At 42.7% G+C, this 25,249-nt stretch overlaps 1 protein-coding gene across 1 annotated transcript; it reads right to left on the bottom strand.

Annotated features, from left to right (window-relative positions):
* Positions 1–455: 455 nt before the first annotated feature.
* LOC111854388 (somatomedin-B and thrombospondin type-1 domain-containing protein) lies at positions 456–25,249 on the bottom strand. Its single transcript, XM_072709123.1, has 5 exons — positions 24,669–25,249; positions 9,539–9,721; positions 7,646–7,736; positions 3,726–3,884; positions 456–3,320 (listed from the first exon to the last, which is right to left on the bottom strand). The coding sequence occupies exons 1-5, from the start codon at positions 24,901–24,903 to the stop codon at positions 3,215–3,217; spliced, it is 774 nt and encodes a 257-aa protein (XP_072565224.1). The 5' UTR covers positions 24,904–25,249; the 3' UTR covers positions 456–3,214.

The following is a 25,249-nucleotide window of genomic DNA, read 5'->3' on the forward strand; positions in this document are numbered from 1 at the left end:
ATTTAATAAGGAAATTTAATAATTTAATAAATTTAATAAGCATGTGAGTATAGTTAAAAAAAATAATTGTGGACTAAAAACTAGCTATGATGGACCAGACGGTTCCAGTTGGTGAACACCAGGTGTCTTCATCAATGATAATTTCTACCAATAAATGAAGCAGTTTATTTTGAGTGCTGGTAAATCAAGAAATTAACATGGATTAAAACATGAATGAACAGAAGGAAGGCTGTCCTGTTGCAAAACTGATGAATGAATGAAGAATGTAGTATCTGGATTTGCTGCACTAAAGAATCACGCTATTTATTTGTGAATGAGGATAGATCTCTTTCAAAGCAAATATATAATATAGACATGCAAATCAAGTGGACTGATGACATTTAAATTTCTGTTCATTTTTGGTTAATCTTGATCATAGCTAGATATGTGGTTATAGGGATGAATTTTTCAGTCAGTTTAAGAGGATACTTTTTTTAATGGAATGTTGTAAGATATAAACCTTGAAATCAATGGAAATTTAACTCGAAGTACAACATTAACCAATAGTTTGTTAGAGAACAAACCTGGATAAATGCCTTGAGCCATACACTTTCCACTATTACCACAAAGTGTTTACATACATTCAGTACATTCATTTATGAATATATAAATATCTGTGGAATAAAGTCTAGAATGATCAAACATTTAAAACAGAAGGAACAATGGTCACCATAGCAACATATCTCATTTATCTGACCAGTTTTTAACTGCAAGGAAAATATTAGTCATACAATAGAATGATAGTCAAAAACCAGTGAAGACAGTGGAGCAAGAGAGGTTAACACCATTAAAACAACAACACATCCATAGTGGTAGTAACACTTATAAAAATACAACAAAAACGCTAACAGAATGGTTAATGGTAATCAGAACCAAATTCATGGGCATTTTGTTGAACGGTTACTTGGCAGGCAAAAGATCATGTTTTTGAGACATTAGGTTAATAGATCAAATAGATGTCGTAAAATATCAACAATTCCACACCTGGATCTGCAGCATCTGGATCCTGTTTGAAACCTAGGCAACAGAATTCCAAGGAGAAAAAAGTGCAGATGGGTTCACAAGGAGTGTCAGGAGGGATGGGAAGATGCAGCCTGCTCATCATGCAGGAAAAGGTGAGAGTTCCCCTTAGAAGGCACTATTAAGTGATATAAATGGGACCTCAAAAATGAGTGACATTAAATCTGGCCAGTGCTGGCTGCAGAATAATATCACTAAAGATGCATCTAAAACGAGTGGGAGGCACGATACCACAGCATCTCGCAGTCGTGGACTGATTGCCACCCCCCCACAAAGGCACATTATTAACATGAGGACGTGATGCACTCTCAGGCAGCCCTGTAAACCCAGGTCTGACTCCCACTCACTAGACCTCAGAAAATAACTGCAATGAGTCACATTTACAAGGGTCAAGCACAACAGTATGAGATGAGAGGTGGTGAGTTTCCCATGGAATATGATGTAATGTACCATCACCGTCTTGCTGTTTAGCCGAGATATTTGATTATATTTGGGTGACTTGTGCTATGTAAGTGATTGGCCTTACACCTAGTTTTCTATTCACACTCTCCCAGGAAGCAAACAGGTGTCCAAGGATTTATGACCAGTGACAGGATTCAGTAACATATTTCAATAATCACCCATACTGGTCATAATTTTATTCTTCTGACATACGTATGAAGTCCATACATACAATTTAAATTCCCCAAGTAGCTTGGATTGCTTCAGCATACCTGAATCTGTCAACGGAATCTGTCACAACATGTGAACTGCTGAAACTGGCAGAAAACACGGCTTAATTTTTACAGTTATACCTAGAAATCTCGAACAGGTATAGAGGAATGATACAAGAAAATCTGCAAAACTGAAACTGTGCTCTATACCTGGCGCTGGATGTGACAGAAATTTAGGTAATTACAGTTGCACCAAGATTCATTATTTTACTGTATTACAAACTAACCTCAGAAATTTTTTGCAATGATGCACAGGATAGGATTTTAAGCACTCTTTGGCAGCTTCCTAAAAACACTGTTTTCTAAGAGGCAGAAACAGGGATTTTACAACATTAGGGCTCAGGAGTTCTGCATGGTCCAAACGTGTCATTTCAGTGTCCTCACCACTTTCTCTGTAAACACGAATACTGCACAGATGGTTAAAAACAGAAGAGAAAGAAGATCAATACAAAGTTGCACTCTGGTTCTTCAGAGCCTCTAATTACAGGTCAAGCTAACGCCTGTCCTAATGGTGGGTTTGTCCTTTATCCTGCAAACCTCCTGATTATCATGCCTGAGCATCAGTCAGACAAGAAAACAGGTACTTAGTGAATTACAACTGAATGTGCCGCTTTGCATACAAAGTTAGCCAAAGCCTCTGGAAAGAAAGATGATTCAACACTGGAGCATTCTTACAAATATGAAGATGAAAAAAGAAAATATATAAAGCAAAATATATTTATACATACATGCATATTTAAATACAGCTGCATTTATGGAGGTAGATAGCAAGATTTTAGAGGTAAAAAGGCAGCTAAACAATTTTGTGCTTAGGGAAGATGCAGGTTACATAATGTTTGTGGCAGTACATACAGCACCAGTCAAAAGTTTGGACATACCTACTGTCATTTGTTTGTCAATAAGACAATGACCCCAAACACCCCTCCAGGCTTGTGTTAGAGCTGTTTGGCAAAGAAGGACCAAAACCCAACACAGCTGGCTTGAGATGAGCTGGACCAGAGAGCGAAGGGAAAGAATCCAACAAGTGCTCAGCATATGTGGAAATTCCTTCAGGGCTGTTGGAAGAACATCCCAGGTGGCCACCTCATGAAACTAGCCGAGACATCGCCAAGGGCGTGCAGAGCTGCTGTCAAGGCAACTGGGGGCTGCTTTGAAGAATCTAGAACATGAGATTTTAGTTTGACTTGCTCAACACTTCTTTTGTTCACTGGATAATTCCATACATGTTATTTCATAGTTTTGATCTAAAACCAATAAAATGTTACAGGTAAAGCAAAGCCCTCCTAAGAGTAGGTGTGTCCAGCCCTGACTGGTAAGGATTCTTTTGTGATACAGCATAGACATGTAGGCCTACAGGAAGCACAGCGCTTGGCCGCGTCGTGCCGCAGTGCCCCTGGCTGAAGCTGGCAGGATTCGCTTCCCCCTGACTTCCGTCCCAGGCGTCACACGAAGAGCATGGAGTGCTGAGGGCAGGGACAGCCCCACGGGGAGGCCACTCGCACCCAGGAGCCATGGCAGCCTGGAACAGTCACTGCCATCCAGAAGGTTCTGCAAGGTGCCACATTCACATTCAGAGCTTGTCTGATATTAGTCACTTAGGTAGGATACTATTGCATCCTTCAGAATAAAACATTTTATAAGATTGTTGCCTTTTCGATACAAATTTATTTCCTATCTAAGTGCTTTCAATGTTCAAAGGGTACAAAGAGCGGAATCCAGAAGCTTTTTGGCTCCAAGCTCTGAAGTTCCTTCCTGTCCATCTCTACTTACCAAGCAATTCTACAGTTAAGACATACAGTGAAGGAAATTAACACTTTCTTATGTAGAGATGTATACAGAACATATAGGAACACTATAATATTATAATATTCATGTTTTTCCTGTTTGGCAGCTCATCTGTAGCTCTGTCAGCAGAGGAAGCCTATGGCTGCCTCACTGAGGCAAATGTTTCACCTTGTGGCCTCCAGACCGTCGCCCACACAGCGGCCCGTGGAGTCCATGGCGTCGCTCTGGCACTCGGCGCAGACGGAGCGCTCCGTCACCAGCTGGGCGGCCCAGGAGACACGGCGGCAGGCGGCGCTGGCCTGGCTGATACGCAGCCACACGCAGTAGCTGCAGGGCATAGGGCAGTGGGGGCATTGTCACAGGCTGGCCTCTGGTGTCAAGCTGTCACTCAAAGTAGGAGTAGACTCTTGGGTTTGGGAGAATTTTGGAGATTTTGGATACAGGATAATGCTATTAAAATGCTATTTCAATTTTGCTTTCCACACACCAGACAGTTCTGATGAAATAGCTACCTTGACAGTACTGAAAACGAGCATATTAAAATATCAAAGTAAAATTTTGATACATCGTGATACATAGGTAGGGGAAAAGAATGAGCATGACAGCAGCATATAAATCACACCGACAGAGACATGGTAAGTCACCACAACGACAGTCAAAACAGAGACCTTATCACACAGAAGCACTGTTCCAAATGATTGGCTTGTTTCTCAGCAGACTCGAAAAGGGTGAAATGTAATACATTCCATGCAGTTTTCTTGCAGGACTGCAACAGACATCACTCTTTTTTGTTTGACTTTTGTGTTCAGACCATTCAGATGAAGTAGATGTTGTCTGTACACTTGAAGTTGGAGATGCAGATAAACAGACATGTTAAACTACGCAAAAGCTCATCACCCAAACAACCTCTCACCCACTGCGTGCTTCTTCTCAAGGGTAAAAGAACTACAAACATTTACATTTATATAATTTCAACAATTTCTTATAATAAAGTGGTGGCTTTTGGATAGCACAGAAATACGAATATGAATTAAAAAGAAGCATATTTAGCTATACTTGAAAGACCTGAATTAGGTCATTGGTGAGGTCTACGTTTTTATTGTTCCTGTGCCTGAGCCAAACCAATCAGACATGCTCTGTGCACAAGATCATATGGCAGATTTTTTAAGCACAGAGAAATTAACTACAATATGAGAATTTATCAACACATTTAGATTTTGGCAGAATGGTTCAGTGGGTTGACCCAAATTCCATTAAGTAGAGCCAAACACACTTTAGTACACTGGGACTAATGTGAAACCTCCACATATACACTCCATATAAAATCAAGTTATAATGTGACTTCCTGTCTGCATAAGCATACAGAGGTCAGTGGAGGACTGGTGTCTGGTCTCTTTGAGCCAGGATGCTGGGTAAGCATAAAAAGAATGGCCCACTGAATTATTTAGTGAACCATGGAAACAACGCAAGCAGGAGAACAAGAGAATTACTAGGATGAAATTAACCATGGTTTTTCAAGATGGGCACAGGTCTAATCTGTAACTGAGACTGGCCTCCCATTCAGGGTGTCCCCAGCCAAGGTCCCCAAAGCCTGTCATGAATCAGCAGCCGCAAGCTGGAAAGGCTTGGGTCTGACCCCAGAGGTCTGTCACCTGTGTTAGCTGTTGATGTGACCATTGGGTCCCCCCTACAATAAGCACTGAGTTGTGACACTGGGGGGATTGCGGCCAATTGGCAAATAGGAGAAAGTAATATTTATGTACATATCATTTATGTAATCTGAAAGGTATAGACATCAGCCATAGGTACATTTATGGTGTAGTTAGTTTTTGCCAAATGTGTAAAAATCCATTAACTAATCACAAATCCTTCTGTTGTACAATAGTAGATCTTTTTGTTCTGGTATAAATAAATGTGAATGAATGGAATAATAGGATTCCTCTTTGTGTTTTTGGGAATGCAGAGACAGCGGCTACAAACGAAGACTGACTGTACCAGACAGACTGCACCAAAGCTATAAGGTGAGGTAGGATGTGCACATGAAGATGGGGAGGTTTTATCAGACATGCTCATGGTGGGAGAGGCAGGGCTGAAGGTAGGCAGCTGTTAGACACAGCCTACTGCGGCCTGCAGTGCGGGGCTCTATAAAAACCCACAGCCTACTACGGCCTGCAGTGCAGGGCTCTATGAAAACCCACAGCCTACTGCGGCCTGCAGTGCGGGGCTCTATGAAAACCCGCAGCCTACTGCGGCCTGCAGTGCGGGGCTCTATGAAAACCCACAGCCTACTGCGGCCTGCAGTGCGGGGCTCTATGAAAACCCACAGCCTACTGCGGCCTGCAGTGCGGGGCTCTATGAAAACCCACAGCCTACTGCGGCCTGCAGTGCGGGGCTCTATGAAAACCCACAGCCAACTGCGGCCTGCAGTGTGGGGCTCTATGAAAACCCACAGCCTACTGCGGCCTGCAGTGCAGGGCTCTATGAAAACCCACAGCCTACTACGGCCTGCAGTGCAGGGCTCTATGAAAACCCACAGCCTACTGCGGCCTGCAGTGTGGGGCTCTATGAAAACCCACAGCCTCCCTCTTTCAGGAACTCATCGACGTTTCAATTGCACAGAGAAAGAAACCATTTTCACAACAGAGCTGGACAACAGCTGTGCCATTTCAGCTCAGATCACGTTTGTTTTTCCTGTTCAGGACAGCTTGTCAGCTGCAACTTTTAATTAAAAACTTACCAGGTCACACAGAAATGTCATTAAGTTGTCACAAACAAACCCCTTCCCCTTTCGTAATCCTACTCACAGGAAGAGTAATGATATATTACTACTTTGGAAGGAAATATATAATAGGAATCACATTTTTCATCTTTAATCAACTTGTTGCTTTTATTTGTCTATACCGCATTCATTCAAATAGAAAGCACACCTACAAGATAGATTAAATGATTGACCATCCTTCTGCTTAAATGTAATACATATGTCTTTCTGTTGCTAGTATGGTAAACAGTGTCACCTCTTTCCAAGGTCTCAATGTCCATTTATTAGCATTATAAGCGCAGTGTTTGAACATGAATGGTTGTAAACCAGTCAGCGAAACTCAGACAGTTAACTGTAATTTCCCTCAGATATTTATGTGAAATATAATAAACCACATGATTATTTCCATATTCACAAGGGTCTCAGATGCCTGTTTGTTTATTACTATTACCACATGAAGCAGTTAAAATGAGGCAAAATCCGTTAAATACAGTCGTGATGGTACAAATATGCTGACAGTCAGATGCTGGCTCATTTCAGAAAACAATGAAATGCATCTCGCTCGCTTTCATTGCATAAATAAACTGTCTCTAAATACAAAAAAACAGGTAAGATGAATAAGCTTGGCCAAACATCCATTATTCTAACACACAATGCAAATGTCCCAAATGCTTACACATTTTGTCCCAAAAAAATCAAGAATGGACTGTTAAAGAACCAGTTGTACAATGTAACAAACACAGAGTTCAGTTTTTAAATGGCCACAGCAGGTCTCTAGCGCCACTGTAGAGGCATGACTTGTTTGTCCCCAGGCACTACGTGCTGCCACGCTCAGGGAAACACTAACGCACGCAGGGAGAATTGGCCATTATTCAGGGCTTAATAGAGCACATTCACGTGTTATTCAGATGCAGCTGACTAACCCACAGTGGGAAGCCAATAATACCCTGGGGACCACGATTATTCCATGGTCAGTCACTACAAGAATATCAAATGTCACCCTGTACTGCTTTGGATCGCTGCCCTGTGCATGATCCACACACAAGGGGATCAAAAGGGATCAGCATTAAGCCAGCTGGTGCAGATTAAAGTATGTCCCTTCTGGAGTTAATGGGATAAAATGGTGTTGTCATGGTAACAATTAACACATGTACACATATATTCATATAAATCCATTCATTTCCTGTTCAAAAGACATAATGAAATTACTGGTAATACAATTGGTTATTCCTGTTCTTTTATGGAAGAAGACATAAATACACCATACACTGATAGATAAATATAATTAACCAAAGACGTCATGTGTATTTTGCTCAGGCATGGGACCTACCTGTGTTTGACCTCTTTCATGAGCATGTGTGGCCGCCTCCATGGGTCCTTGAAGTTCCTTTTGAATGAATCGGGTAGAATTCTGGCCACCTCTGTGGGCGGGAGTGAGACCATTACTTACTTTTTAATGTCTTCCAGAGAGAGATTCAGGGAAAACATCCGTGATCTGGACAGTCATCTTTGCGTAAGACATGGAATATAATGAGAGGTGCATATCTGAAGCAGGACAGTACACTGAGGTAACACAACTGGGCAGGGCAGCATTAAAGAGAAACAGATTCAGAAAGCGAAGCAGGGGAGGTGCTGAAACAAACAAGTGGATCTGAAACTTACTGCTATCACTGAAAATGTGGGTGATTGTAAAGAGGTACAGAACTGACCATAAGCAGAGGGTTTGTATTGGTGCATCTTTGCTTTCAGCCAGCAAAACGTAAAAGAGAGCATATTGAAAATAACAAGTGCTCTAACAGAAAACAAACATAGCGTCCTCTGAGACTTGGCACAGAGCAGTGAAAAGTTGAGCCACCAGATGTGGCCTGTGAGGATAGCAGCCGGGTTGAAATGGTCACACTGCTCCCGAGAATGAAAACAGGGACTGCAAGGCCTCAGGAAAGCTATGCTGTTGTTGGAAAACCTACCCAGGGCTACAAAGATTTCCGTTAAAAACATGCTACTTTCAGAAATGAAGCCTTTAATGTGAACAAAATATTTGGCTCCCTTGTGGAATTTTTGATTTGCACTCTATAACTGAAAAACCTTTTTCAAACATCCACTAATTCCATCTGTCGATTTTCTGAAACCACTTGTCTTATTCATGGTTGGAGTGGGGTGGGGGGGGGGGCAGAGCCTATCCAGGAGGCTATGGGCACAACGCAGGACAGCACACCAACCAATCGCAGGGCACAATCACTCACCATTCACTCACAAACACACATATCTATGGCTAATTTGGCAACTCCAGTCAGCCTCAGCATGTTTTTGAACTGGAGGGTGAAACCAGAGCACCCAGAGGAAACCCCACGACAACATGGGGAGAACAAACAAACGACACACACAGAGACTCGAACGCAGGTCCCAGAGGTCGGAGGTGACACTGCACCACCATGCCACCCCACATCCACTTATTTCATTCTTACATAATTTATAGTGAGGTTAGGAATTAAGCCAATGAGGTCAGAAATGAAGGTTTTTGTTCATTTTCTTGAACATTAGTCTCAGTGCTGCTGTATTAACAGGTAGCCGGGGTCAAGCGATGTGGACCTTTACTTATATCTAGTAAGTTGTGGGTTCAAATCCCCTGGCTGGCAGAATAGTCATGTCAGCAGAGGGCCCTTGAGCAAGGCCCTTAGCCCCAATGGCTCCTGGGATACGAGCTGCCCTGCTCTCTGGCCCCAAGCATTCCGTTTAACATTATTATTATTCATAATGATAGGGTGGATGGTTCTTTGGTGGGCATAATTGTCACATCACGGCCTCTACATGTGGGGGCACGTATGGGTCTCCTCCTACACACACAGTAAGTGAAGACATGTTTCTAAATCATGTGTGCATGTCTGGTCTGCATGCTAGCTCACTAATGTCACCATTCACCATCACCACATCACCATCATTGATAATACAGCCAACATGTGACGTAAGAAAAAATGTTTTTGTGTAATATGACTAATGAATTATTAATACAGCCCAAGTTTTATCAAAGGTGTACAGCTGAAGCAGCTTACAAGCTGAATTCTTTGGGTCATAAAGTCATGATTCTAAGGGGATCATTATCAGTTAAGACCATTTATAGAAATCATAGGTCAAAAATTACAAAGTCTGTACTTATTAGAATCGTACAGCCTTTGATCACAGAATTAGGAGGGTCCGTGATGCAATTGGTTCCAAGCTCCCCTACCTTCAGAGGAGCGGCACAGCTCACTCTTCCCAAAGCAGCCCCTCCTCTGTCTGAGGTCTGGACATGGCGTGCCCCCATTTCGGGGGGGCACGGTCACCTGCCGGGTCCTCTCCATGCTCCCTGTTCCACACAGCGCATTGCACTGTGTCCACTGCCCCCACGGGCCCAGCACACAGTCGATAGCTGGTGAGAGAAGGGGAAGAGAGTGTGGTCAGGCTGGGAGACTGGGAACGGACTGTGGTCAGGCTGGGAGACTGGGAACGGACTGTGGTCAGGCTGGGAGACTGGGAACGGACTGTGGTCAGGCTGGGAGACGGGGAACGGACTGTGTGCAGGCTGGGAGACTGGGAACGGACTGTGGTCAGGCTGGGAGACGGGGAAAGGACTGTGGTCAGGCTGGGAGACTGGGAACGGACTGTGGTCAGGCTGGGATACGGGGAACGGACTGTGTGCTGGCTGGGAGACTGGGAACGGACTGTGGTCAGGCTGGGAGACGGGGAACGGACTGTGTGCAGGCTGGGAGACTGGGAACGGACTGTGGTCAGGCTGGGAGACTGGGAACGGACTGTGGTCAGGCTGGGAGACGGGGAACGGACTGTGTCAGGCTGGGAGACTGGGAACGGACTGTGGTCAGGCTGGGAGACTGGGAACGGACTGTGGTCAGGCTGGGAGACTGGGAACGGGCTGTGTGCAGGCTGGGAGACTGGGAACGGACTGTGGTCAGGCTGGGTCACGGGGAACGGACTGTGGTCAGGCTGGGTCACGGGGAACCGACTGTGGTCACGCTGGGTCACGGGGAACAGACTGTGGTCAGGTTGGGAGACTGGGAACGGACTGTGGTCAGGCTGGGTCACGGGGAACGGACTGTGTGTAGGCTGGTAGACTGGGAACGGACTGTGGTCAGGCTGGGTCACGGGGAACGGACTGTGGTCAGGCTGGGAGACTGGGAACGGACTGTGGTCAGGCTGGGAGACGGGGAACGGACTGTGGTCAGGCTGGGAGACGGGGAACGGACTGTGGTCAGGCTGGGAGACTGGGAACGGACTGTGGTCAGGCTGGGTCACGGGGAACGGACTGTGGTCAGGCTGGGAGACTGGGAACGGACTGTGGTCAGGCTGGGTCACGGGGAACGGACTGTGGTCAGGCTGGGAGACTGGGAACGGACTGTGGTCAGGCTGGGAGACAGGGAACGGACTGTGGTCAGGCTGGGAGACTGGGAACGGACTGTGGTCAGGCTGGGTCACGGGGAACGGACTGTGGTCAGGCTGGGAGACTGGGAACGGACTGTGGTCAGGCTGGGAGACTGGGAACGGACTGTGGTCAGGCTGGGAGACTTGGAACGGACTGTGGTCAGGCTGGGAGACTGGGAACGGACTGTGGTCAGGCTGGGAGACTGGGAACAGACTGTGTGCAGACTGGGAGACTGGGAACAGACTGTGTGCAGACTGGGAGACTGGGAACGGACTGTGGTCAGGCTGGGAAGGAGCTCTTCCTTCATAGAATCCAGTGCTGATATTTTTAAACACTTTCCACAAGTTATGACTCAAGAGATCTGGCCAATGACTGACTGGAATTTATTCATGTTCCAAAATTAGTAGCAAATTCAAAAACATGCATGTCAGGGAAGTCAAACTGCCAAAGATTTTATGAAATGTATATCTAGAGTCTAAAAATGTGAGCCCCTTTTAGCTAACAGGAAGATGAATCTAGCTTACAAGAAATTATAAAGCAATGTTAAGCGTTAAGTATTCTAAGTGGCCCTGTTTCATGTTTTTTTCCTTTAACACACATATTATGGGATATAGAACTGACACCGAAACATAGGATGAGATGATTTGTTGTTTACTAATGACTTTAATTGCAACATTGACGTAAGCAAACATGAGCTCAGCCCCTGTGTGTCAGCTTGGGGCTCCCCGGCTCTACTGAGCCCTGACATGTGACCAGTTTCAGTGACCCTCAGATTTATTGCATGTACTGTATGCTATCAACATTAGTCACTATTCTTAATGACTATATGGGGAATTGAAACTATGATGTGCATTATTGACCTAGGGGGCACATATGCTTAGCTGTAAACCAGCTTAAAAAATGCTGTCCACTGAAGTGGATAATAAATCCCTAAGTTGGCTGGTCTGCTCTGAAAATATGTTATTTGAATGGATTATGATTTAAAATGGGTTATAAGCAGTTGTACAGTCTATTACATTAAACTAGGTCACAGGATTACAAGGACAAAAACCGTTTCTATTAAAAAAGACATAAGCAGTCCCAGATTTCTGTCGTGCCTGTTTATCTCCAAAGCTGTTGTATTCTTATGCGTTTGTGATTAGGTGTGGAGTGGGCTGACTGTAGTAAACCCACTGGCCTCCGACACACAGCCACAAGCATCAGGGAGCATCTTTGATTACACACAGGCCAGGGAAAGTGAGTTCAGCCCTCCCTAGTCTGGAGCCATCTAGAAATTTCTCATCACATTATTCACTTGGTTAATGAACATACACCATGCCCAATTATTAATTATTAATTATTATTATTATTATTATTAATATTATTATCATAGTCCTGTGATGGGCTTGCATCTCGTACTGGGTACCTAGGGTTAAACAGATATAAGATGGAAGGACAGGGGGAGAGATGTAATAATGATAATATACATGAGGAACAGCATCTGTTAGCCTGGCCGCCCCTGGAGTTTGTCTCCTAATTGGATGAGCTGCACACTGATATCGGCTCTGACAGGTAATAATTGATGCACCATGATAATCTAAGTGCTACAGCCATTCTGCGCTGCTCCTTCACAGCAGGGACACAGGCCTGACTCACAGGCCTGACTCACAGCCACAGACTCTGCTGCTGGACACACCTGTGCAAAGACTCCAGTCCCTCCACGCAATGTTTGAAGTCAGGCTATCAGAAGATGGCAATCAGCAGCTTGGGCAAGGAACCAAGGAGCAATCAGGCATCTCCGTGCCAGAACCGGGTTTCCCACAACACTGCCGTGCACATTCACAGGGATTCAGTTACCCCTTTGAGACTCCACACCGCCCAAGACATCTACCTGCCTGAATGGAAGGCGTGTATTTTTAAAGAACCAGACAATATGCTTCATGACAAAGAAAAATAAATAATGCATTCTGGGATTCTTTAATCATTCTGTATATCTGATTCTAGATTCTTCCATTTGCCCTGGCACGTGGAGATAATGCTGTAATTTATCAAGGTCCAGAGCACCTTTTCATTTGCACATAAACACACACGTGTGTGTGGGTCCAGTCTGTGACCACCAGGTGTTATCCACCTGTGGGAGTGAGTAACTCATGGTAAATAGCCCAGAAAAATGCCACGGGCATCTAGGCAGAGAATACCCCCACAGAATAAAAGTTATTCAACTCTGTAGCATTAGTAGGGCTGTACCTAGGATTCCATTTCCACCACTTTGGGGGGAAATCTGAAATGACTCTTCCAGTAACTGTAAATACTGGTTCAGTAAATACTTAAGTACTATCCATTTATACTTTGCTATTTTTTGTTTTTAAAGAAATAAAATCCTGCTCAAATTATGGTTCCTGCAAGTTTCTGATGAAATATTATTTTCACAATATTTAAAAGTTCTAAAGGTTATGGACTCAAAATGAAAAAAGTGTGCAGTCCCACACCATCACCATGCCAGTCGAACCACTCAGTGAGTCTCTATGCTTTTTGTAACATGGTCAAACCATACAGAACATAAACAATCACCTAAAAGGTAACCTAGGAAACTTTTGGATTGTTACCACATGTTTGAGACAGTAAATAGAAATCTTCCCAAAGTGAAATATCAAACCCTATAAAAGATTAAAATTCCAGGAAGTATTCTTCTTGAAAGGTCCGTCATCGTAATAATACGCAATACGTGAAGAGGAAATGGTGCTTCACTTGACTTCACTTCCTGTCTGAATGGGTACAATAGAGTCTTCAGGATATCTCCTCTCCCGTTAGTCTGATTGCAATCTGCAATCATTTGCAGATACGTTTTAGAGGAAATTAATATAATTAGTCTGAGTGTTGGCCAGTTTTGCACAACTATGGTCAGATCGGAAAACTTTTGCTTTCAAATGTCCTTTGAGTTATCTATTAATTATTCCTGGGGTCTACAGCAATAATTCTGTTTAAAGTTGATACAGCTAACCAATCAGATTGCAGAGGATGTGGGTCCAAGCAACTAAAGAAGGCAGGACCAAGACATCTGATTGGTTGGTCCTGCCTCCTCTAGTCGCTTGGACCCACCTTCTCTACAATCTGATTGGTTGTGTCTCTGAACCAATCATTTTTCATTCTGTCCTCAAAACTGTCCTCCCATGAGCGATATAGATTCAATACTTTCTAGATATTGAGAATGACTAAAACAGACTGAGAATAATTTCAACAGTGAAGAATAACACCCCATTTTACAATTACCAATCCTTCAATACACAGAGAACCTTTTTACTATGATTGCAGCAATTGCTGACTATGTTAGAGCACTAACTGATACCGTAAGCTGCAGCACTTTAAGCATATTAAAACAGCAAAACAGACGGACAGAAAAGAAGGCACAACAATCCATCATGGATGTATTCATTTGACCTTTAGCTGAATGTACTTTGTGTCTTGAAAAAGGGCTCCAGTTTTCATTCTGGTGGCCATTTGTTAGAGTCCTTATTTAAAGATCCAAATCAAACGGACGTCATCAGTAGCTCTTTAAAGTCACCGCCGAAGCCCATTCCCAGGCTCACACTCATGTGGAGCACAAAGCTAGTGTAGAGTTTTCAGATTCCTCCAGATTAGTTCTGCAAATTTACCCACTGCTGATGGCCGTTCCTGCACACCTGCTTGCCTCTCCCAGGGCATTTAAGCATATGGAGTGTCTGCTGCAGCAAGAGCAGTTACCCCTGCTCTTTCTGTACAGGGACAGAGATTGTCTGGGCAGACAGATAGAAGCACGGCAATGCTGGACAGCCAAAGTAACAAAACAGGAAATGGATAGAAAGTCAGGTGTTCTTTAACCCTGTATGTCAGGGGTGGGTAATCTTATCCGCAAAGGGCCGGTGTGTATGCGGGTTTTCTCTGCAACTCCCTAATTGGATTACTAATTAGAGGACTGATTGGCTGAAGAGTCCTCACACCTGGGTTTGAACAACTGACCTACAGGTTATCCCAAAAACCTGCATACACACCGGCCCTTTGCGGATAAGATTGGCCGCCCCTGCTGTATGTAGACAGCATTTCACCCTCCAGAGGTAAACACCTCCTTTTTGGAGGTCATTAGATGACTGACACAGTGGCCCTTCCCTCCCATAAAAGGCCCATCAGAACCATGATGTCCTATTCAAACGTTTCATGCTTCTTTTGAGCTGCAGACAAATTACACTCATTCATACAGACAAAAACAGGTTGGAAATGCAGTGTATTTGTTTTAGTAAATGGACATTTTATTTAGCAGATGTTTTTTTCCAAAGTGATGCACTTCATTTCAATACAGTGCACATAAGTGTGATCCATTTTTCCTTCATAATTCCAGAATATGCTGCATTAATTGATTAAACCCCCAAACAGATCATTTATTTCCGTTAACCTCAGTTTGAAATTGATCTTATTCTTGCTGTAACTCTAAATGGAAGTTGCCCCTTTGCCAAGCATCCAACCAGAAGTACTTTGTTACAATGTACACCTGTATAAATAAGTGCATCCTTACACTGTAAGGTAGGCGAGTCGCTGCACAATGAATGAACAGGGTTTTAAAAAGCAGGTGAACACAGACAGCTCAACCAGCAGAGACTATGCAAGGATTGCAGAAAAAGGTCTGGGCCGCAGGACTCAGTTGGCCAGTGTTTCCATGGGGGAGGGGGTACTGTTTGTTCTGTGGAGATTGATGCTGTAAATTACTGCATACATGCATATATCCAGCTGCAGACAACAAAAACCCAAACCTACACTCAGTGACACGTGGTGCAAAGTCAACATTCTTCTTCTGGAGGCTTAAACATTAGCTTCACTGTGATGCAATATAACCCTTAGAGTTTTACCCACCTGAGCCTCAGCTAACAGGGCAGATTGTGCCACCCGGGTATCAGAAAACGTTTATATAAAATTGTACTTATTTAATTTGAGCCAATTTCTCAAACTTAATTCAGATGCCATGCAAACATGTTCTCTCAATTCCCAAGCCTGCCAATAAAGTCATTTCAAAACTTCTTGCATTTAATCTTCGAATCCCTGGAGAATTTTACATCTTTGTGCATTTCCTCTTCATGCAGCGCTGAAAATCTCATCTTGCTTGTGATCTTTGGGATCGAAACCTGATCCTTGCACTATGATAAACAGCCAGTACTTCACACTATAACTCCTGGCCTACTTCCAATTCACCATATAATAAAACATTGCAAGGCACGATGGACTCATTATACTTACAACACATACAACATTTTTATCCATATCTGAAGTTAGTGCTATTCTGGATGCTGTATTTGGCAGTAATAATTCATAGAAACAGGTAAAAAAAAAATGGTATATTCAAATATGTTGCAATACAGTATCACCCAATTACACTGGCATTCGAGCAAATGACCTGAAAAGAAAGTGTGCAGGACAGAGAGGAGCTCTCTCAGAAGAGCCCTCTGAGCTATTGGCCTTGCTTAATGAGACAGAGTTGGCCTGAGGCCCAGTGTCAGGTGAGGGAGAGCTCTGGCCTTGATATTTCTATGTGCAAATGCCAGGATGAATTAGGGCACCATGCCGATGTACAAGTTACATATCTGTGGCAGACAGCAGCTGGATGGCCTCTCCGGGGCCCTAACTGAGGTGCCGCTCCCAGGGTCGGTAAGAGGAGGACACAGAGCAAGCTGGCCCTGTTCCTGCACAGGAGAGATCGCTGTAAAGAGAAGAAGGCTTGTTCTAGTCTCTCTCAGGAACACAGGCTTCCCTAAGAAACCATATATCTGCACATACAGCACCTAATGGAGCAATGGACAACCTGCACTCAGCTACTGTAGCAGCTATGATGGATCACACTGAGTAGTCATGGCAACACATTAACATCATAATGTCCTCTCTTTGAATTTATTTAAACTCAGCATGATCTCAAGATGCAACAAAGGACTCATAAATATCCGTATAGATATTTAAATGACGTTTATATTCACCATACATTTACCAAAGGATGTTGTCACTTGCCCTGCATGCAACATATATTTAGAGGGTCATGAGCTGTGGCAAAACTCTTAGCAATTACATTTATTTACAAGTAAAGCTTGACTATAATGCAAATGATTTAAGCAAAACAAAAAAAAAAGTATGGAAAATTCGAGGTGACATGAGCTGGCATTAGGCTACGGCCCTGGGAGTCACTGCCCCTATTGATTCAGTGCCAAAAGAGGTTTTAAGATCTCATCTGTGAAATGCTTTAATTTGAAAATGACTCAGAGCCTCTTAACAAAGTGCTCTGTCACCGGAGGTATAAGAAGTCAAACTAGCCTCCTGAAAATGGTCCAAGGTTCATGTCTGCTATGCCATTCTAACATACAAGGACATCTAAGACATTAATGTCAGCTATCGAGTATTACAATGAAGTATAAATGTTGTGTTTACATTTCGCCAAAGGTGATGATTTTGTCACATGGAAGGGGAAATACTTTAGAACATCCCAGTTACCAGCCAAGCAAACACATGTTCATGTTCATACAGTTTCAGGGAAACAACCAGTGGTGGAATGTAACAAAGTATTTGTACTTCGTTACTGTACTTAAGTACATTTTTACGTATCTGTACTTTACTTAAGTAAAAATAATAATGCATACTTTTTATTTTACTCCATTACATTTTGCGGCAATTATCTGTACTTTCTACTCCACTACATTTCTACAATTTATGCCGTTAGTCGTTACATTTTATGAACACAATTTCCTCAAAATCTTGCATGAAAAAATAGCCTATTGCGTTCTGGTGTTGTTTGCCATTTCCTACCAATCAGGTGACTTAATTAGTTCCAATGATGGCAGAGCGCGCGTCAATTGGCAGCACGAGCTGGTAGACTGGCTGGATTTCAAGAAGACGAGACATTCAACATGGTGCCACCCCACCACTAGTGTTTGGTTACTGTTGTGTTTCCCTTTTACTGCTCTTAACAGATGTGTTGAACAGTTTTGCAAGTACATAAATGATTTAAAGATATATCATGTCCTGATTGGTTTATCTTAATGGTATATTAGTGGGTAATACCTAGTAGATAACTTGTCATCCACATAATTCTAAGTTAGGGTACACACAGTATTGCAGAGTGCACGCACAATAAGCACACCAAACTTTCCAATACACATGTACTGCATAGTTGCTTGTAATTATTACGAGCAATGACATCGGTAGGGGCGTAAGTCAGTATATCTACTATTCTTTTACAAAATGGCACACCCCAGACGTTGAGACAAACCATTGTGTGAGTACTTTTACTTAAAAAAATACTTTAAAGTAAATTTAAAAGTAAGTACTTAGTACTTTCACTTAAGTAAGATTGTTGATGTAGCACTTCTACTTTTACTTGAGTACATATTTTGCGGGATACTTGTACTTTTACTTAAGTACTAAGCTTCAGTACTTCCTCCACCACTGGAAACAACCTTAATCTTTCCCTTCAGGACAAGCATGACAATTCAAGGCAAAGTTTGTAATACTGCTACAAATCAAACAACAGGCATTTCTGCAAAATGGATGCTATTTTTTTTACATATGAGCTTTTTACCGAAAACAGTATATTTGGAGGTAACCAGGGGTGACTAATTTGTCTGGGTCCCAGGCTGACGTGGCTAGGGGTCCCCTAACCGGGCCATTTGAGTGGTTCTTTAGGGGCAAAAACAAGAGGGGAATAAAACCAATATAACATGAATAATATGCTAATCAAAGTGTGTGTGTGTGTGGGGGGGGTGGTGCTGTCGGTAACATTCACCAGTCGGGGGGAGGAGTAATCACACTGGCCGCTCAGTTGGCTGAATTTAAGACATATTATTATAGATTATAGTATTTTGACCAACACTGTAGTATAAATGGTTTGGACTGGACTGCAGAATAACTCTACGGTGAAAGCAGAGCTGCAGACTGGGGGGCAGGAATGTCATGGGAGGGGAGGTCAGCTGACCGCGATTCTTGCCCTGATTACTTGCACCTGTCTCCCTACTGTACCAGCTGTGTTACATCTAATTTCAGCCTGAGACAAATGCAAGCCCATTTCCCTGCTTCTTTTTTGTTTTGTCATCTGTTGAAATGGATTATTTATTTTTGCGTTTCAGTTCTGTGATGTTGAGCCACTTCTTGTCCTGCCCCGTTATAAAAGATGCATCCCTCTGTAGTTCCTATACCACATACTTCTATTCACCATTCTGAAAGAAATGATTCTCACAGTGCTGCACAGTGTGAAACACCTTCCTTAAAGGAGAACAGAACAGGCTGATACAGAAACATTCCTTAAACAGGAAGCTGAGTTCAGACACAAAACCAAAAAGACAGTCGGTGGCTCCTGAATGTGTCGGATCTCAATTGCCAACCCAAAGTTAGTCCAAAGTATCCTTGGTACAGCACTAACAATAACAACACAATGGCAAAAAAGCGTACTGTGCACCCCAGGGTACAACAAACACACCACAGTCCTACCTGTGACCCTGTGAATGAATACAGTCAGATAACATTTTGCGTAACTGTGGTTAGTCAGCCTGGCTGATCTGTGTGAGTTAAGAGGTCAAAGTCAGCGTTAACACTGAAGTTCACCTGGATGTGCTGTTCTACTTCTCTCTTAGAGGGTCACACAGAAAGCCTACAAATGACATCATACAGCAGGGTAACCCGACTCCAAGGGGGCGTGGTCTGATGGCCATCACCTCAGTCCACCTCACTGGCCAGCTCATTTGGTACCAATGATTCCCCTACAAAATACAGCAATATCTCAAGTATTTTTTAATACACTTGATTTAAATGTTATTGTTAAAACTGTCTTTTAAAAAAGTACACAAACATCTGGGAATGAAATAATTCAGGATAAGCCAGGGAGTAAGTGCACTTTGATCCCTTTCTGTATGAAATGATATCTATGCATGTAGCTGCTGTTGATGCAGTGATCTGCCTGGAACAAGAGCTTTAAGACTGAATGTTTCCTATGTCTGTCTTGCATGGAATGACAATTTTAGGGAGGAGATAATGACTGGAATTTAAAGATGCCCAAAGCAGATAGAGTAACTGGACAGTTCTGTAAGTCCTCCTGTGGACGTCACATCGCTGCAGACAGGGTGTTTCTGTAGACCTGTTCTGTCTGCTACACTGAGGCCCAGCCAAACCCGGAACCGTGACTGCTATATTGTTGCTTGATTATCCAAAGACACCTTTAAAAGCCACCCTAATCAGCTTAATTAGGGTAATTAACCTACAGGACAGACAAGAACAAGAGCAGCACCTCACAATTCAGGCTGTTGGTTTTGGCTGCCAGGTGCCATTTACAAAAAGCTGAATTGAAAAGCTACACAAGAATGAGAGGAGCAATCAGTGCAATCATACAATCAGTGCAATCATACAATCAGTGCAATCATACAATCAATAACACAATGTTTTACATTATTGAATAACCAGACGATCAGCTGAACATTACATTCCTCTTTAGGCACTAATATCCAAATAGTTTTTAAATAGTGGATAGAATTAATAAATTGGTTCCTCACATCATGTATTACATGGAGAGTCACTAAGCTTATACTGATCAGATTGTACAATTAGGTATCAAACCTTTACGTGTCAGTGAGCCATACAGCTCTGCTTGGGTGGTCTCGGCGGTTTCACATTATGCAGTGTCCAAACACTGCCCACAGTGGCACTCATTGACATAGTCTGAGAACTTGATGAACAGGCCGCTAAACCACTACACCAGCTGTTCGGCCTGTGTCATATAAATACTCTACTAGACTGTGACATTAAAATAACGAGAACTACTACACCAAGTAAATCATAATTTGGGAAAACAGGGAAATGTTAGTTTCTAGTCCTGTCTGTCAACATTATTATGACCAACCCCAATACAAGAAACATCTCCTAGATGCACTGGGACGCATCCTCAGTGATGTATCCTGAGGTCATTGGGTGTTTCGGGTCTTGCAGCATCATACAACCCAGCCGGGGTTGATTAGGCCACAACTTGCGTCCCAGCAGCCATCCACGGATCAGCCCTCTTCAACCAAAACCTTTGGCTTTCTCTGCGGCTTCACTTGCCCTCTTCTTGGCCGCTCCTGTAATGCCCAGCCAGGTGAGGAGTCTGCAGAGTGATCGTCCTGCAAATCCTCTACAGCCGACTTCTATGGGCTCATAGAGTTTCCTCCAGCCATGATCCCTCCATTCCTCCACTAGCTCCTGGTACTTGCCATGTTTTCTCTCATTGGCTTCCTCGATACGCTCTTCCCAGGGCACTGACAGCTCCAGCATGATCAGTTGTTTTGAAGCCTGTAGTGATGTGGTGACAATGTGATGTGAGAGGTGATGATCATGTCTGGATGCAGTGATGTGGTGACAATGTGCTGTGGGAACTTTAGCTGCTTTCCCAGGTCAGTCTGCAGCTGCCAGTCACAAGCTGTGTGGAGGAGGCCTGTTTTTACTCTTTCCTGTGCCCATGACTTCTCTCCAGCTCACTGCCTTCTTAGGGGCATGGTGGTATTTTCTGGTCCAAGTTAAAAAATTAAAAAATTACATTTCAAATAAAACTTAACCTCTGGTATAAAATGGGTTGTATGCCATGTAGTTGAATTAATCAAACACTGATATTTTCAACACAAGGCCTTCCTTATGTGTTAGAGAGGCATAGCTAATTGCTCTAATCTACCACAAAAATGTAAATTGTTTAGTTTCTTTCCACGTCCCTGAAGAAAACTTACAAATTGTTCCAGTTTACAGACTAATCTGTCTGTACTATTAGGTACCTAAATATCCAAAACACCCATTCATCTTAAAACCACTTATCCAGCATAGGGCTACTGGGAAAATAAACAAAACCAGTCTTGTGGACCATGGTATTCCAGTGAAATGCAGAAATAAACTTTGTCTGCCCTTGAAATGTGCCTTATCTTTTCTGTATTCCTTGATATTGCCTTCTGTTGGGGGCTGGACAGGGATTACAGATTGGCCCAGATCTGAGGTTCCCCGCGATAAATTCTGCAGAGTGGGGGGGGGACACATCCCCCCCCCCCCATCAGTGTACTGGGAAAATGCCCTATAATCCAGATTGCCAGTCCAGCCCTGCTTCTGTTCCATTGTTCCATTAACACCCCTAAGCGGTTGTTAAACATGAAACCAAGTGAGATCATGTGAACAGTGGCTTGCACAATGAATGCAAGGGAACAAGTGAATGTGGCTTTATCAGCTGTTGTGCACATTTTACCCTTTGCTGTCTCTTGTGCCAATCCAAATGAGAAGCCTTTAATTTGTTTTTATTGCCCTTTATGGCATTGAACTCAAGCCGGTCTCAAAACACAAAATGCTGGCCCTAAGGTAAGTCACTGTATCAACCCTTAAATAGACAATTAACACTATGACCTGTGCTGGTCAACCCATTAGGAGACATAGGCAGCCACCAAGGGCGCCATTAGCAAACCGATTTGGCTTTGTGTTGGACAGGGGGCACTGGGAGTGAAGCATGGCTGTAGTGCCACATGACCTTCCACCAGTACGCAGTGATAGCATGAACCCTCCAAACACAACAAACCTACACAACTCTAAAAATTGGGGAAAATTCTGGTTCCACCATTTAAATATCATGCAATGTGAATTCATGTGCTATTTCTTTAATTTAGGAATATATAACCTTAAGCAAAAATCGATTTGTAATCTTCAGTTCATAAATTAAAATATAAGAAAGAATACATCTCTCAATAGTCTCACTGTAATTGATCCAAGCTTCCATTAAAGAAAAGGTTATGCTTCAGGATCAAACTATATAGTGATGTTTCAGGATGAAAATTCATATGTCTGCCATGACATCATCTTTTATACTCACACACACGCACAGGTTTGTAATTATATCTTTGTGGGGACTCTCCACTCATTTCTTTGGGGAAAACTCTAATCACAACATGGCGACCGTAACCCCTACCCAGCCCTAACCTTAACCATAAGTAACCAAACAAAATACAAGACTTCTGGCATTTTTTGTTTTTTGATTGCATTCACAGATCTTTGTGGGGACTTGAAAAATGGTAATCAAGGAGAGTAATCAAACAGCAGCATTATCCACATGTCCATATTTACAGTGTAGCACAACTAATTCTCCAGAAGCATTAGCAAGCCACACAAAATGCAATAGGGCATGACATAGCATGCAGTCACACTGGGGCACTATGGACATAAAGCCTGATTTCAACAGGTGTAAATATAATTCCAGCAAAAATACTTATATTTATATTTTATTTTATTTATGCTGAATTTTCCCTAAAAACAGTATGACCAGATCCCAACCATAACTACTAGCAGGGAAGTGATGAGAAACACCGGCATTTCCATCTGCAGTGACCAGCCAAGATGAAGCAAACTACAGTGTCACATAGTTACAGTACAGACAAGCACAAATGGTTAAAAGACATGCAGAGTTATCTGACATTTCAGCCCTTGTTTTCTGACTATGAAAATAAACAGACCCACCCCAACCAGAAACCTTGCAATAGGTCTAAATGTAGCTTGCAGTTTTATGGAAATATGTGACAATTACCTTTACAATAAACACCAAGAGTGAAATTAAAGTTGTTTTACAAAGTTTTCTACCCTTCTGGTATGTAAACTCACCCCTATGATCATTTGCATTTGTTACATCCTGCCTGGTCTGAAAAACCTTCTTGGGTAATATTAGCCACTGTTTCATACATTTGGAAGACAAGCATATTTCACGCTACAATAGATTTTGATCTGGAAAAATCTGCTTGCAATTCATGAACAATTTCAGACGGAATTAAAGACAGATTTGGGGTCTGTAACGTTAATTGGAGAAGACAATACTCTCATGCTGAAAGCATGTCCTGTAAAGGAACTGACTGATGCAGAGAAACAGCTATTGCCGTACTGCACTTCCCTCACGAGACACACCTGCGCTTACTTCGTGTCATTCACCTTCTGAACCCTGTTCATGAGTAACGAAATAAAACGAGCACCTTAAAATCGCAACATCGGTTCAAAAAAGATAGTCACGCGAAGGAAAAAATCCCTTGAAAGTTCACATTTATCAAAATAAGTTCGACAGCAACATGTAATTGTAGAGAACAACAGGGTAAAAATAAACTGATTCAGAAAATTGACAAACTGCATGGCTGCTTAGAAGAAGTATTTTATTTCTGTGTTGTAGTCTTCCGGATCTAAATGGTTCCTGGAAAGCGACGCCAGCACTGGTCCACGTCCGAGAATTTCTCTGACCACAGAAGTTGAGCTTTAATTAAAGTGGCACAATTAAATGAAAATCACCACAGTTTTATTCTCTACTAAACGATTTACAGATATTTATAGTGATCTACTATTCTAAGTTCTTAGACATTCATTTAATTTTATTCCAGCTGACTGCGCAAACGTAGAGTAAATAACCTACTCAAAACCATAAGCACTCCTTCGTGGCTCCTTCGTGACTCTTAATAAACTCTGAGGCTCAGACATAATCTGTTTGACCATCTTCAAGCATAACTAACATTTTTGCAATGTTTAAATCCATTCGCACAAATTATTTCATGCACAAAGGTCTGTATACTGTGCCTGTATGTTATCTTCTTCAGTAGCGACTTTCTGTATGTAAGAGGGACTAAAACATGCATAAGGTATGTAATATTTAAAGTTATCTATATGGCTGAAACGTACAGTACACCTAAATGAGCGCTTGGTACGTATAAGAGTGACGGGCGTGGCTTTGATAGGTAATCCGTAATTATTTTTTCAATCAAATTGGACAAAGTCTGAACACCTGCGCCCATCGTAATGTACGTATTATATAAAGTACACTTTTTTCAAAAGTAACGGGTAAAATATTGTTGATTTCATTCTCCTTTCCCATTAAGCTACATGATTATAAATATTTATTTACAACAGACATCAGATGAAAAATCATATGAGAAGCCCTCACCCGATATGTGACACACGCGTTTGTAGTCCTCGCAGCAGTCCCCGGTTTTCTGGCAGTACGTATCACAGTAGCAGACACTTTTTTGCCTGGAAAAGTCGCTGCACTCGTTATTTCGTCCTGTGCAGCAAGTGGGGCTCGATCTGTCCGCACATCCCGCTTCGGCTGGGATAAAAAAGCCCCCCGAAACGGCAAGGATGAGCAGCACCCCGCAGAGACAGCCGCTGGACGCCCCCATGCTGTACAGGACGGTGCGCTTCGGTTTCACGCCTCCCCAAACGCCCTCCCAACGGATGTTTAAGTCGAGAAATGCAAGTTAAAATCCATTAGAAGAGTTACTCCTTGAAATCTTGAAAAGGTCAAAATTATGTAATGAGTGACTAATTAAACAATTTACAAATTATGTTAATATAAAAATTATGTTAATCTTAAAATAATGTCTTTTGGCTATAGCGCAGTATTGTAAACTATTTTCTGATAAACTAGCGCGGATTTGCCGCCAGCATGTTGAGTAAGTATTTACTGCAGGTTTTGTCGCGGACTCCTCGGCTCTTTCTGCCGCTTTTCTCTCGGAGGGCTTGACC

The sequence above is a fragment of the Paramormyrops kingsleyae genome, chromosome 2, assembly GCF_048594095.1.
Source record: "Paramormyrops kingsleyae isolate MSU_618 chromosome 2, PKINGS_0.4, whole genome shotgun sequence".
NCBI lineage: Eukaryota > Metazoa > Chordata > Actinopteri > Osteoglossiformes > Mormyridae > Paramormyrops > Paramormyrops kingsleyae.